The sequence below is a fragment of the Myotis lucifugus genome, unplaced genomic scaffold (genome assembly GCF_000147115.1).
Source record: "Myotis lucifugus unplaced genomic scaffold, Myoluc2.0 scaffold_46, whole genome shotgun sequence".
Classification (NCBI taxonomy): Eukaryota; Metazoa; Chordata; class Mammalia; order Chiroptera; family Vespertilionidae; genus Myotis; species Myotis lucifugus.
In genome coordinates, this window is record NW_005871094.1 from 5,458,183 (window position 1) to 5,475,103 (window position 16,921).

General features: G+C 34.5%; 1 protein-coding gene across 6 annotated transcripts in view; it reads right to left on the reverse strand.

Moving 5' to 3' along the window:
• Positions 1-16,921, reverse strand: part of MKLN1 (muskelin 1) — a 301,088-nt gene that overhangs the window by 72,171 nt on the left and 211,996 nt on the right. For all 6 annotated transcript variants that reach the window (XM_023753515.1, XM_006088336.3, XM_023753519.1 and 3 more), the window contains 2 exons: positions 10,758-10,835; positions 7,449-7,514 (listed from right to left, as the gene is read on the reverse strand). In XM_023753515.1, coding sequence (XP_023609283.1) covers positions 7,449-7,514; positions 10,758-10,835 — 144 coding nt within the window. The remainder of the gene's footprint in view (positions 1-7,448; positions 7,515-10,757; positions 10,836-16,921) is intronic.

Consider the following 16,921-nt stretch of genomic DNA (forward strand, 5'->3'; position numbering starts at 1 on the left):
CCAAAGCCCAAATGAAGCAAGTCCTGCTCCAAGGCGTGTCTCCTGCACAGCAAGCAGCTCTTTTATTGTAGACACAGCTGGTCCTCACAGCAAATTCCTCCTAGCGACACCAATGGCAATCAAGTCTCGACTACAAGACTGTACACACAGCCCACACAGGGGCACACCTAGAGTGCCCAGCTCAGGTGACTGGGGAGACTGAGCCACTGGGCCCTACAGAACCCCTAATACAAAGGCCACTCTACCAATTCCAGGAGACATAACAGCTCTACCTAATACATAGAAATAAACACAGGGAAGCAGCCAAAATGCAGAGACATGTTAAAAATGAAAGAAATGAAAGCAAGCAAAATACTGGATATAGAGTTCAAAACAATGGTTATAAGATTAGTCAAGAATCTTAATGAGAGCTTCAAGGATCTTAATGAGAGCTTCAGGGGACTTAATGAGAGCATCAAGGGTTTTAGTGAGACTTTCGAGGATCTTAGTGAGAATGTTAAAAACATGAAAAAGGACCAGTCAGAAATTAAGCATACACTAACTGAAATAAAGAATAATTTACAGGGAATCAACAGTAGAATAGAGGATTCCAAGAATTAAATCAACGATTTGGAATATGAGAAAGCAAAAAAACACCCAATCAGAAGAACAAAATGAAATAGAAAATAACCCCAAAACATGAAGATAGTAAGGAGCCTCTGGGACAACTTCAAGCATACCAATATTTACATTATGGGGTTGGAGACGAGAGAAAGCAAGATATTGAAAAGCTATTTAAAGAAATAATGACAGAAAACTTCCCCTACCTGGTGAAAGAAATAGACCAGGAAGCCCAGAGAGTCCCAAACAAGAGGAACCCAAAGACGCCCAGGCATCATAATTAAAATGCCAAGGGTTAAAGACAAAGAGAGAACCTTAAAAGCAACAAGAGAAAAGCAGTTAGTTACCTACAAGGGAGAGCCCATATGACTGTCAGCTGATTTCTGAACAGAAACATTGCAGGCCAGAAGGGAGTGGCAAGAAATATTCAAAATAATGAAAAGCAAGGACCTACAACCAAGGTACTCTACTGAGCAAAGCTATCATTTAGAATTGAAGAATACAAGGAATTGACAGTAGAGTAGAGGATTCCAAGAATTAAATCAACAATAAAGTGCTTTCCAAACAAAACAAAAAAAATAAAGGAGTTTATCACCACCAAATCAGTATTATATGAAATGTTAAAGGGTATTCTTTAGGAAGAAAAAAATAAAATATATGAATAAAATAGCAATAAATATGTATCTATCAGCAGTTGAATCTAAGAAACAAAATAAACAAACAAGCACTATAATAGACAAAACAAACTAATGAATCAGAGGCATGGAAACATGGAACAGACTAATGAATCTCAGAGGGAAGGAGATAGGGGTGGGGGAGAGAGGCGAGAAGAGATTAACCAAAGATCTTATATGCATATATGTATTACCTATGGACACAGACAATAGGGTGGTGAAGGCCTGAGATGAGGTGGGAACCAGGTGGAAGGGAGCAATGGGGGAAAAAAAAGGGACATCTGTAATACTCTCAACAGTAAAGATTTTTAAAAAAAGAGTCCCTATCCTCCAGGAGCTTACACTCAAATCAACAATATAAAATAAGTATATAGCCCTGGCTGGTGTGGCTCAGTTGACTGAGCGTCATCCAATGCACTGAAAGGTTGCCAGTTCAATTCCTGGTCAGGGCGCATACCCAGGTTGCTCGTTCAATCCCCAATTGAGGCAAGTAGGGGAGGCAACCAATCAATGTTTCCCTCTCATATCAATGTTTATCTTGTTCCCTCTCCCTCTCTCTTTCTCTCGCTGTAAAAAAAAAAAAAATCAATAAAAACGTATTTTTAAAACAAGTACATAAATCATCATGATTGCAGGGTAGATAAGTGCCATCAGAAAAGTTTCATGGTAACACTGGTATTTGCATCACAAGGTGGCTTTGTTGACAGAATGGGGGACAAAAGAGAGGACATTTCAGCAGAGTAAAAAAATAAAGGTACAGAGACAGAAAAACACAAAAAGTGTTTTAAAAGACATGGACTCTTATGTCAGACAGGTCTTAAACAGATTTGTAGCTGTGTGATCCCCACCAAGTTCCTTAACCACAGGTTTCCTCATCTATAAAGTGGCATCCAGTCCCTATCTCGTAAAGCAACTGTGAGACTTAACTAATGAATGCAAAGTGGTAAAAACTGTGTAATGAATAAGTGCACAGTTCAATTTAAAAGAAGAACACAGAAGGTAATGAGGTTAAAAAGACAGGCAGTGGCCAGAACATGGAAGGGTTTAAATGAAAATATAGAAACAAACTAAGAACTTGACGCCATAGACTTTGGAGTAGCTACAGAAGATTTTAGGCAGATTTAGCATGGTCAGATCACAACTTGCAGCATATGGGACTGACTGAAAATGAGGAGCCAATGAAAGAAAGGAATTGGATTTAAACTGACCAATAACAGCATATGTTCAAAATTTTAAACCAATTTCATTCTAAGAGACTATAAATGATTCAATCATCAACCAATCAATAAATCTCTCATTACTTAGACCATAAAACTAAAATTCAACCATATTCTTTGGTACAGGTCTTTTAGGTAGCAGTACTGAATAAACCCTACAGCTACCTAGTGCCAGGAGTACTAGTCTACGTTATCTTATGTACACTAAAAATATAGTAGAGATGTTAACACATCAGTGTCTTCACACCATTTTCACAAAGAAGCAGGCTTTTTATTTTAAGAGCCCGAATGTAATTATCTATCTTACTCTGATTTTTAATGGTAAAACAGACTGTGCTGATTGCATTATCCTCCACAAGATGGCACACTATTTTTGTAGTTAAATTCATTTTTCCTGTTTGAAACAGTACAGAATACATACACTATGGCACTAACACAGCATGAGCCCAATATTAGATAAAATTCTTGTGTCAAACAAAAGTGGGAGAAGTGTTAACAGGCTAGTGAAGGTTATCTTAATTCTTAGTTTAATATAGACACTGAGAGGGGGAAAAAATAAAGTGGAAAATGCAGTTTTAAGAAATGCAAATTATATTTAAGATAAAAATGAAACACTGTCAGAATATTTAGTTTAAAAGTTTAATCCTTTTTAAAAATGCAATTAGGATGGACATGAGAAAATTTGAAGAGAGCAATAAAAAAGAAGGGGAAAGATGTTTTATAAGCTTCAGCCATTTCCTTGAACTCACAGGACCCAGCAGATTATCAACTGGATTCATCCACCTCCCCTTTTAAAACAAAGTTATGATTTAAAAACTATCTAGATGACACTGATCTTTTTAGCGAATTCAACACAGTTATTTTCCCAGCTAAAAGGTTGTATTTTCTGCCTATGACAGCAAACATTGTATTCTTAATTAGGCTATATTTCAGAACTCCTTTGTGATAACAGTATATATGTAGCTACAGATCTATAGCCTTATGAATATATTTGTAATTCACAACAAAAACCCATGTTCACCTACTTCCTTCAAAGGTTTCTTTAAGGAACATTAGGAAAACCAATTATGTGGCCCTGTGTGTAAAAAAAAAAGGCACTTGTATAGAATTAATATAGAATAGTCAAAGGTGCAGCTTTCCATAGAAGGGCTCTTCCAAGTGACAAGAATCATCCCCTCAAACTTCTTTTATAGATATCAAATACTGGAGTTTTGCCTGGGTCTTACTATCTATTCTGATTGAGAGAGGGGAAAAAGGCAAGCATTATAGGTTCTCAAAATTTAATGCAAGTTACATAACAAAGAAACTTCCTGGTAGAATGAACATTTAAATTTTCATCTGAACAGACTTGAACCCTGAAACAAAATAGACATGCCTTTTCTCTCTTTTTATTCACCTAATTTCCTCAGAGTTGAAACCCAATTCAGAGTTGAAGCATCTAATAAGTGGAGAGGTATAGGTACAGAGATTATAATAAATGAAACTGACATATACATCCAGTAGTACAAAATACTAGATTCCTTCTCTACCATGGTATAAATGATAGAATTCACTTAGGAAGAAAGGAAGGTTTGAAAATTAAATAGTAACATTTATGTCATTATGTACCTTTTTATTTTTTTTCTTCATCATCATGTACTTTTTAAAATGGTAACTCTAGTCCTAGAGCTGCAGCAAAATGGGAAAAAAAACTATATACTAAAAAAGAAATAAAATTTAGGTATTATTAAGTATTTAATACTTAAGAAAACAAGATATATGAAATGCTGTGAAGCCACTTTAAAAAGATGTAATGAACTTTACGAAGTTTTACTCTAGTGAAGGTGTTCTTAATTTTTTGAGTCAAAAGTCCCTTTGATGATCAGAATTCATGGATTCTCTTCCCAGAAAAATATACATACAAACAAAATTTGTATATAACTTCAACAGATTAAGAGCCTTCATTCTGGAAACCTTTGGAATGCATACAAAAAATAACAACTGGGCTTCTCTACACTCTATTTTACTCCTTAGGTACCAACTTCATAAAGATGAAACTTCCAGGTTCTTCAAACTCTACTTGGGAAAATCATTCTTCATTACTAACCCTACCTACACATTATCAACAAAATTACTAAATGGGGTTTAATATTTTTTTTCTAAAAATCTTAAAAGTATTATGGCTTCCCTTACTTTCTAAAATTAGACAACATATATAAAAGATGAGACAAATATGCCAAAATAATACTGGGTGAGTTATTCTCACCTCCCCCCCCAAAAAAACTGCTTTTCAAGTTATTTTAAATTGTTTTTCAAAATTTTTAGTTATTTAAAAGTATTTCCACTGTGAGATTCTGTCAAAAACCACAGGACTAATTAGTATATTCTGCATATTAATATGCTGCATACAAATTACATAAATAACACATACTTTACATATAAAGTACATTATTTCTTATAATTCTCAGTATAGCTTAATTTATTATACCTATTTTTATCAAAATTATTATAACTCATTCAAGATCAAACAAAAAGTCAGTGGTAAAGTCAGGAGGATTCAAACCCAGATGTCTAACACACACACACACATACACACACACACACACACACACACACACACACACACACACACACACGCCTTTCCTACAAACTCAATCCCCAAACACTATATTTGGTTGTTAAACAAGTAAGACTGGAATAGAAAAGGTTCTTTTAAATATTTACAAAAAATACAATCATTTTGAAGATGATTAAGATCAACCTGATTAAGCCCTGGCCGGTTTGGCTCAGTGGATAGAGCGTCAGCCTATGGACTGAAGGGTGCCTGGTTGGAGGCAAGAACATATACCTCGGTTGCAGGCTCAATCCCTGGCCCTGGTGCGGGAGACAACCAACTGATGTGTTCTGTGTGTCTTTCCCCCTCCCTTTCACTCTCCCTAAAAATCAATGGAAAATATCCTTACGTGAGGATTAACAAAAAAGAAAACACTAAAATACTAATAGGATACAGAATGGTGACAGAAAAGAATATAGACAGCAATGGTTAGCTGAAGAAAAAGACTGGGAATGCCAAGATATAAAAGTTACTGGATTTTTCAATAGTATTATTATTTTTTACTTTTGTTTTTTCTTGATCATAACAGATTCCTGGATTACCCAGACTCAGAACCAGACACCTGTTTAAACTTAACCTAAACCATAATTGCAGTCTTGTGAAAGTTCAAAAATCTTTCTCTGACCTGTCCTAGGGCATCTTTCCTTACATTTCTCTCTGCTTCCAGACAACTGAATTCTCAGAAACTGCACTCCTGCCCCACCTCACGCTAGACCCCAAAACCTAATTGCACCACCAGTTCCTCCTCCTCAATCCACCGAAACCACCCCCCCCCCCCCCGCCCACCCCCCACACGCACACACTCCTCCAACTCAATTTTATTAGAGAAAACTTTTAAGATTTTGGTGACAGAAGACTCATGTTACAAAGTGTGCATTCTGCCATTTGCCGGCTCCACTACCATTAAGCTCTACGTTTTCCCTTGTCCCCTTTCTCTGGTCTTAAAAGTTCTCATTGTATTGCAAAGAATAGTTCCTTCTATAATACTTCTCCTAGGCATTTTAGGTTGTACCCCATGCACCTTCACAAATAATAATTCCTTTCTAAAAGGAATGCTGGTGAATAAAATTTCTGCAACTGCATTTTAAAGTAGAAAATTTTAAACCACTAGGTAACTACCACCCAGACATAACAAAGGCATTATAAGTTCCATTATATTTTCAAAAGAGTTTGAAAAAAATCTACTGGAGACAATTTAAACACAAATTTTCATCAAGTATTTAATTGTTCTAGATTAAAAAACATTTGTACATAAATCTGATTCTTTAAGAAATAAGCATATGTATATTTACTGGACTCTCGGGTAGAAAAAAAGATGCCTAGATGCCTAAGATTCTACAACTGCGTCAAACCTATTTCTGTGGGAGGAAGAAGAGGGGCCAAGATCAGGAAAAAAAACTCCCTAGGCCTTGAAATGAACCTTTTCCAAAGGGACCTAATAATACTGCTAAACAAGTTCACAGGTTACTATATGAATTTAGCAGTTAATTTTAAATAAAATATATTTTCTCATCTTGTTATTTACAAAATATTTGTGAATATACATTAATGCCTAGATTATCTGCATTGAAATAATTTTTACTCTTAATTATTTTATGTCAACAAAAATAACTTATTTATTCCTAAAGCACTGAGTGAATGAATATTGGCACTCTATGTAGTAAAGAGTTCTAAAATCAGATAATAAAGTCAAATTAAACTAAATTTTTGGTATTATTTGCTTTTCAATATGGTAATTTGAAACTTATTATAATTTTAGGATTAACCTCTAAATATGATGGTATTTAAGCTGTCCTAGCCTATAGTAACCTAAGAAAAAATTTCCATACCAAATTATAGAAAATTTAAGAGGAAGCAAAAAAGAATAAAGTAAATGATTCATAGGCTTGTGAACAGTGTTTGGCAATTAATGGATCCAACAATACTTAATTAGTCCAACAAGACTAATTTGATAGTCTCTCCCTCTAAAATATATCTTAAGTGTCTCCTTCATTACTATAATTCCCAGAGTATGACATTAAATTATAAATGCACTGAAAATCCAGAAATACATCAAAGTTTACTATGAAAATCAAATACAAATACAAGCCCCCCCCCCTCCCCCCAACACACACACAGCTATAAAAGGCTACACATTACATTTCTTTTAGGTTATTTAATTTCATTTGTTCAGCAGCCTGTCCTCTCATGGGTTACTACCTAGTTTAGATTATACCTGTGGCTAATGCCTATTTTCTTTGCTCCTTGGTATGGGCATTAACATTTAACCTTTGGAATGAATGGAAAGTAAACTCATGTTTACCTGATATTTAAAAATGCATAAATTTATTTTAAAATTTGCTTTCCACTGCAAGTATCCCTCACCTGTTTGAACATCAATAACCATCTGATGGCCTCCTCTCATTCCTGGTCTGTTATCTTCTCCATCACCTGAAGTAGAAATAATATTTCCTTTTAAAGGAAAAACAAAGAACAACCACAAACCCAAAGTAACTTTATTCATAAGCATGTAATGACTAGTGAAAATAACACACACTTATTCTTTTAATAGTAAGTAAAAAAGATTTAAAAGAAATAATATGACACATAGGTATGTTTATAATAATTATCTTGCTCTTTTTTTCCAATTGCTTTCAGGCTATTATTGCAATTGGAAGCTATTTCCAATGTATTTATGGCCAATGTCATAAGTCAGCAATAATATAGGATATTCCACAAAAACCTCAGACAAGAAAACTCTAAACTCTGAAGTGACAAAGTAAAGTGGGAGACAATTACAGAATTACTAGTAGATATCAGGTCTATAATCCAGGCACAGCTTATAAACAGAATGAGCAGTTTTAAAGTTCACAAAGCTACTGAAAATTAAGATTTTTATCAAGTTTTATACTCTTGATAATTTTCTTATTGTGTTAACTTTGTGCCAGTATTTCAGAAAATAGTTCCTACATAAAAGACCACCAATTTTATATGAGCACTGACTGAGAATACTAAGATTTGCTTTTCTTTTATTGTTATTTCCATTACAAAGCTTAATAAGTATGTTTAAATATAATCAGTGAAACTTTTAAACTTTTGTAGGAGAAAACCAGTGCTAAACTTATATCTAATCTTACTTTATGCAAAATTTTATATAAATGAAGATATAACTTCATTGCAATGGTTCAATAGGTTACAGGATTCTAATATCTTACTTGATATATAAACCAGAGAACACAAAGTTTTCTTTATAACTTTATAACTTTATAACTTTGGCTAATAACTTTCCTTGTATGAGCTTCTGCCTATCTAAAATAGGAAACATGCAATTTTTTACTAATTTCACAAGGAGACTATGAAAAAGACTAAAATACCATTTGCAACAGCATGGATGGACCTGGAGAGCATTATGCTAAGCGAAATAAGCCAGTCAGAGAAAGATAAATATCACATGATCTCACTCATTTGTGGAATATAATGAAGAACAAAAACAGATCCAGAGTCAGAGAAGCATTGATAAGACTGTCAAACCTCAGAGGGAAGGTAGGGGAGGGTGGGGGTAAGGGCATGAGAGGGAGGATGGGGGGCAAAAAAGGGATAAGGACACATATGTAATACCTTAATCAATAAAAAAAATTTAAAAAAAAAGAATGTTGCCAAAGAAGGAGACATATATGTAATACTTCAAACAATAAAAAATTAAAAAATAATAAAAACAATTAAAGAAGAATTAAGTAAATTTTAAAAAATGCATTTCTCTGTTTTTCTTATAGTTATATCTGAACATATATCTAAGTGGCCAATGCAATGTGATATTAGTGGAAATTAATTACTGGAGAATTCTAAAGAAAGGGGTGCTTCTCTCCATTCTGCTACTTGTAATGTAGATACAATAGTACAGCTGTGAGAATAAATATTTCACCTTAGTGAAGACAAAGGGGAAATGTGGAAGTAGTTGTATTGTCCTAATTTACCATCTTTTGGGTATATTTTTTACATGAGACAGAATTAAAATTCTACCTTGTTTAACCTTTAATTTCAGTGTATGGAAAGACAAAATGAATTCTAACTTACACTGACAAAAGAATAAAAATAAATAAAATGTCAGTTCTTATATAAAAAATAAAATGCAAAACTGAAGTTTTTCCTTACTATGATACTCAAGAGCTAATCATTCAAAAGTTCTCTGCAAATTCTTTCTCCTTTCTAATAGTTAGGTTTAGATTTTGCAGCTCATTATCATTGAAGTTTTGTCCTTTTCTTTTTTCACCCAGTCAGTAATGCCACTTGAAAGAACAGATTAAGAAAACATTGAAATAAATGTATTGTATGTTTGTACTTTATATATTTAATACATTAGTTTTCAAATATGCAATTATGTTTGCTGTAACATCTGCTTCTTTGAATAAAATTACCTCATATACAACTGATAAAAATAGGAGCAACTGTAATGCAGAAATTATGGGTGCTCATAGCAATTTTCTCCAGTATATTAATGTTTAACACTATCAGAAGAAAGTTTTCTCATAGTTAAAGAGAAGACCTTAGCAATCAATAAATGATGATCATAGGGAAAAGCTGAATATCTATGGAACTGCCTTCCTTCTTTTTAAAAAAATATATTTTTATTGATTTCAGAGAAGGGAGGAGAGATAGAAACATCAAAGATGACAGAGAATCACTGATTGGCTGCCTCCTGCACACCCCCTACTGGGGTTCGAGCCTCCAACCCAGGCATGTGCCTTGTCCAGGAATCAAATCATGACCTCCTGGTTCATAGTTGGCACTCAACCATTGAGCAACATCAACCAGACACAACTGCCTTCCTTTAATGCAAGTAGTTGCATTAGAGACTTGCTACACTTTCTACTATATTAACCATCTGGAAGAGTAATGAGTGCAGATGGGGTGACAATAACTTCCTCCACCTGAAAAAATAGGTTAATGGAGAAGACTACACCCTGAATCAGATTTCAAGTTTTGATTAAAACAGTCTTTATTAGAAACAAATGCTCTCTAGGTTCTACAGTTATAAGGAGAAAGCATGAGCCCCAGGATTTAAGGCTCCAAACTCATTTTGATGCTCAATATAAGTGCCCGCAAAGATTTAACTATACTAATATTATTTATTTTTATTAGGATTACTACTCTCATTTTTATTAGTATCTGGTTATAAAGTTCCATAGATCTAGAATGGTATGACCCATTTCCATTTTTCTCATAAGCCCTATTAGCTTTAGTGAGCAATTTTACAGAAGTTAAGGTTTTTCAGAAACATGTTTGGCATTACAACACAATGGTCTATAATTTTAGTGTCTCTATAAAAGTAATTTATGATGGTATTCTATGTAAAAACTGCCCAATCTTCTGTTATAGCAGTAAAACAAAAAGATTTAAAAGAAAAATTTAATATAATAAACTAAGTCTGCCACCTACTTAAGGAACCTACATCTTCTTTTATTATTATTTTTTAAATTAATTTCTTTTTTTATTGTTTAAAGTATTACATATATTTCCTGCCCCCCCCCCACCAACCCCTCCCTGGCCACTCCCACCCCCCAGGACAAGCCCCCACCGTCTTCTTTTAAACCCTGCTTTTCATTAACAGAGCACTTTGAAACTTGAGCTACCTAGGGAAAAAATGAAATCAAGACATTACAGCAAAAGCACCCACACCTAGAAGATAGGGCTAACCTTTGGTGCTTTTTGGAATGATCTGACTCCATCGTGGCTTATATTCCTGTTGACTGATGTACTGATTGAACAATCCATCTGTAATAGCAAAGAATGAGAGAGAATTACAACTTAACCAGCTTACACTTTTTATTACAGCAAAAAAGACAAAAATGTAGAAGCCTACATTAAAGGAAATTATTAATATATCATTATTAGCACATTTTCATAAAATATATCACTGCAGTTTTCATGCTACCTCAAATATAAAAAGTATTGGTTGAGCCCTAACCGGTTTGGCTCAGTGGATAGAGGGTCAGCCTGTGGACTGAAGGGTCCCAGGTTCGATTCCGGTCAAGGGCATGTACCTTGGTTGCAGGCACATCCCCAGTAGGGAGTGTGCAGGAGGCAGCTGATCAATGTTTCTCTCTCATCGATGTTTCTAACTCTCTATCCCTCTCCCTTTCTCTCTGTAAAAAAATCAATAAAATATATTTTTAAAAATCAATAAAATATATATATTTTTAAAAAGTATTGGTTGACAAAACCATGTAAAGAAATTGTCTTGAAGGCAGTTCATATTAAACTTACTATGCTTTCCCATTTTGTCACTACTATACAAGAAAACTAGAGAAGAAAATGGAAGCTCCAACTACTTTGGTTTAGGCCCTATATCTTCAGGAGAAAAACAAAACAAAACACTATTCTGTTGAAGTGAAAATTCCATTTGTATAGTTTTCTTTGAGTATAAAACTACATAGAGATCAAAGTACCAATAATAGTTATTAATATGTTTATTGAATACTTAATAAAATTAGAATTCATGCTATCTTACATACCTGATTTAATTCTAAAAACAACCTTATGAACAAGGCATTATAATCTCCATTTTACAGATGGGGAAATGGAGAAATTAAGAAATTTAACCAAAAGCACATCTTCTAACCTAGATCACATATGAATAAATTCTTAATTTACTTAAGAGAAATTGTTACACTAGTTACTATAATGGTCATGGAGATTGAACTCCTCACATAAATATATCCTACCCCAAATAATTATCAATCCCTAATCCCATGCCTCTCAACAAAGATTAAGAAAGGTATGGAACACAATACTAGCACTGAACCATGAGAATTTTTTGAGGGGACTTCTAGGAAATGTTCCCTACATCTAAACAGACGTACAGAGAAGAAAAATCTATTTTTTTCTTCTAAAAATTTTCATATCTGTATGCAATGTACACAATTGCTACAGCCAATCTGTAGAGGTATGAAAATGAAGTCAGTTCTGATGATAATAATAAAGCAGACAGAGATAAAGAAACTGGATCACTGAATCGAACAACCATGAAACTTCCTATGGACTTCTTGTTATGTGATATAATAACAGTTCCTTACTTTTTAAACTACGATTTTCCTTTTCAGGAGCCCAAATAGGTTATAATTTATAAAGTTACCTTTACGATAAATTCTTTCATTTGACTCTGATTTCAATCTGAATAAAGATTTTCCCTGAGATTTTCACTGAGAGCAAATACTTTCCCAAAGAACTTACAAGTAAAACTGTCTGTTCTCCATGATTTGTATACTCGCAAGGACTGTGTAATATACAGAAATCTCCCCTAATTTCTTTTTCTGGCTAATCATGAAGCTGAATTGTAACCACACCATTACACTTTCAAGTCTTTCCAGATGGCTTTAATGGAAACTTCCATATATATACACTCAATTTTTTCTTTTTCTTTGCCTTTTGGACTTTTCAAAATTCCTTAAAAAAGAAAGCTCAAATATTCTTTCTTTCCTTTAAAATTAGTACTCATAAATTAGCATTTATATTTTGTCAAAGTAAGAGGAACAAGTAGATTCACAATTTATTTTAGTGAGAAAGTTTCTATAATATAATTTACTCCCCATAGGCTTTTCTGATAATTCTTGCCCCATTGAGCCTATTTTAACCAATTCTCTTCCCTTATTACCAGAGCTGGATATCCTTTTTTCAGATAAAATGTTGTGGAACTCTTAATAATAGTAAAGATAAGATTATAGTAAAAATATTAATTGTAAATTTAAAATTATATGGAAATAAAACAGTAATTAATTTTTTTTTCAGTTTTGAGAAAGGCACATAAAAGTTAAATACTCTGTCATCCAGGAAGGGGGATTGGATAAAAGAAGGTGAAGGGGTTAGCCAAAGAACATATATGCATAACCCATGGACATAGACAATAGTACACAGACAATAGCGTGATGATGGCCAGAGGGGGTTTGGGGGAGAAGCTGGGTGGAAGGGGACAAAGTAGGGAAAAATGGGGACATCTATAATAGTGTCAACAATAAAAAATTTTTTAAATACTCCTTTTAAACAGAGAAAATAAAATTATTCAATAAAGACAATGATTTTAAAATATACACTAATTCTATAATAGCTAATGAGGAGAGAGAAAAAGTAAAAGATGGGAATATAAAGAAATGAGTAGAAAAACTGAGGGAGATAAGCAAATTGCACACATGAAAAATACAAAGCAAAAAATAAAGAAATGTATAAAAGTAATAAATTTCACATTATTTAAAAGTAACCAATTACCATATTACTTATCTCCCATAATAGTTACACAACTTTAAATAAGTCAATTAAGTTCTTTATCTGAAAAAAATGGTGTTTAAGAGTTGGATAGCCGAAACCGGTTTGGCTCAGTGGATAGAGCGTCAGCCTGTGGACTGAAAGGTCCCAGGTTCGATTCCGGTCAAGGGCATGTACTTGGGTTGCGGGCACATCCCCAGTAGGAGATGTGCAGGAGGCAGCTGATCGATGTTTCTCTCTCATCGATGTTTCTAACTCTCTATCTCTCTCCCTTCCTCTCTGTAAAAAATCAATAAAATATATTTAAAAAAAAAAAAAAAAAAAGAGTTGGATAGAGCCAGAAGTTCCTTCCAAATGCAAGCATGTTAGAACTTTACCATTGTTAGAACCAATATACACTGAGTGGCTAGATTATTATGAGTGGCCAAATTATTATGACCACCCCATCAGTACTTCGTTGGGCCACCTTTTGCCTTCAATACTGCAGCAATTCTTCTTGGCATTGACTCTACGAGATGTTGAAAGGTGATGCGAGGAATCTGACACCATGCCTGATGAACAGCACTGTCCAGTTCTGTGAGATTTGATGGTTGTGGAACCAGCTGCCTGATGGCTCTTTTAACTTCGTCCCACAAATGCTCAATTGGATTGAGATCTGGTGATTGTGGTGGCACCTAAGCAAGGTAAAGTCTCCCTCATGTTCTTGAAACCACTCCTGGACAATACGAGCACCGTGGCATGGCGCACTGTCTTGTTGGAAGAAACCATCTCCACTGGAATACGCCATCAACATGATAGGATGAACTTGATCAGCAACGATACTTAGGTATGTTGTGCTATTCAGACATTTATAATGATCTGGCCCTCTAGCAACTTCAGCATGAAATTATAGCTAATTTGCCTACAAATGTCAGGTGGTCATAATAATCTGGCCACTCAGTGTATTTATTGAAACTATGTGTGTCTGGCTGGTTCTACCTTATGTTCATCTTAGGCAAGTCTCTATCTCCTTTTCCCCCCTTATGCCTTCTATGACTACTCTGAGAGAGAAATCACAATCCCACTGAGGAAAACTCTGCAAATTCTCCAAAAGGAGTGACCACAGAAACAGCTCTCATCAGATGAAGGACCCCATCTCCAAGTCATTCTGGACACTGCAGGTAAAATTCAATTCTCGAATTGCTTTTTCAAACAATCTTAGCCTCACTCTTAATGACTTGAAAAGCTTACAAATACTCTACCCATCAAGATCTTCATTCTATTTTTCTCCTATCAAAGACAACTGTCCTAAGAAAATACTGTCAGTATTTTCAAAGTAAAAAAAAGCAAACTCTCAAACATTATGTAACTTTTATAAAATAATTTTTTAAACATACACACAACTCACAGATGGCAAAAATTCAACACTGACATACATCAAAAAGTTAAAAGTGATTTTGTTTGACAAGATTAGGGTGATTTTTGACTTAGGGGTTTCTTCTTTGTACTTTTAAGTTACCCCAATTTTTTGTATCAAACACTATAATTACCAGAAGGAAAGCCACAAAACAACCAGATATATGGAACTATTTTCTGAACCTTAGGAAAACTTTGTAACATAGTTATTACCAATGTAAGTCATTTCACATCTTTTGTACCCCTGAAATGCCTATTCTTGCCAGCTCACTAGACACAGCTATGTTTCTACAAGCATTGCTTTGTACACTGACATGAGCTTTTTTGATTGTTTGTTTTAATCCTCACCAAAAGATATGTTTTTATTGAGTTTTTAGAGAGGGATGGAGAGGAAGATAGGCAGAGAGAGAGAGAGAAAGAGAGAGAGAGACATCAATTGGTTGCTTCTGGTACACAGCCCGACAGGGGATTAAACTCACAACCTAGTTATGTGCCCTGACTAGGAATAGAACCCGAAACCTTTTGGTAGGTGGGACGACACTCCAGCCAAGCCACAGGGCCAGGGGACATTAGCTTGTTTAAACAAGGATAAAGTATATGCCCAAATATGCCCAAAGGATTTACAATCAGGATTGCAGAAGATATTACTTTTAAAATTTATATTAAGTACCCCAAACAGAAAACAACTGTTAGTTGGAAGCAGTTGTATATCAATGGCCAGTGTGAGCTAGCTGTTCTACCAAAAACAACAATAACAACAACAAAAATTATTTCTTCTTTTGGAGAAATCATGGCTTCACATAAGACACAAAAGCAAGAAACAGCCCTGGCCTTGCGTGGCTCAGTTGACTGGAGCATTGTCCTGTGAACTGAGTGGTCACAGGTTTGGTTCCCAGTCAGGGCACATAGCCATATTACGGTTCAATCCCTGGTTGATCAGGAGGGGTGCGAGAGGCAAAAATCAATGTTTCTCTCTCTCCTACCCTTCCCTTTTCCTTCCCCTCTCTCTAAAATCAATTGGGAAAAAAACACACACATAAATTATAGCCCTCTCACATCTCTTTACATTACAAATATCCCACTCTATTATTACCTTCTGACATTTTCATTTTATAATAGTAAATCATCCAACCACTGCGAATAAAAAATAATAGAGATAAAAAAAGAATGCTGACTTTTCAGAGTAACATGATAATGACTCTCATTTAAAGACATATTATTGCCCTTTGCCAGGGAAACTGGGTTATCGATAAATAGCCCTGATCAAATCTGGAGCAGCTTACATTTAGTCACTATTTCAATAAAATAACATACTTAGGAATCTTCTTTTACATTTCAAAAAGAAAAGGAGTAATACAAATGTTTATTAAGGCTTTGGTAAATAATAAATCCTGTTTCAAAACCATATGAGACATGCTAAAGAAACTTTATTTTTTAATAGAAAAAATTTAAGTTTTAGAAATCGAAGTCATAAGGTTGAAATTCTTTGAGGCAATCAATAAAAACACTTCAAACATTAAAGCAGGGTAAAGATTTTTTTCAAAATACATTGCTTTCAGTACCTTGTTTTAATGTTCAAGAACTTCCTTTCAGGATCTAAAAACAAATGAGAAGTTCACATGTCTATCCCAAATAATATTCCCTATATTTCTAATTCTTGAAAGGCCTTTTGTTTTGATATTCTATATAATTCAGCAAAAAAATTTAGGCTCTCTACTGAAACAATGACATTCTCATCTATAAAAATAACAAATGAAACAGTGAGGCATTTAAACGTGCCTGTGAACTATCTACATTTTAAAAATGCTATTTTTAAAGAGGAAGCCAGGCAGTTGCTAATATTTCTATATATCTATTTTTGATAAAATCTAAAATAGGGAATCAGAAAAATAAAACTATAAAAAACAAATGGAAATATAACTTTGGAGAAAGCACACTAAGACCTAGTTGCTAACAATTTTCAAACTATTTAAAGGCTCCAGTCCAAAACTACCTCATTTTCCCGTTATGATTATTATAAACTAGAGGCCCAGTGCACGAATTCATGCAGCAGTGGGGTCCCTCGGCCTGGCCTGTGGGATCGGGCTGAAACCAGTTCTCCGACATCCCCCAAGGGGTCCCAGATTGCAAGAGGGCACAGGCCAGGACGAGGGACCCTACTGGTGCGCAATCAGGGCCGGGGAGGGACTGGAGGAGGGCTCCAGGGC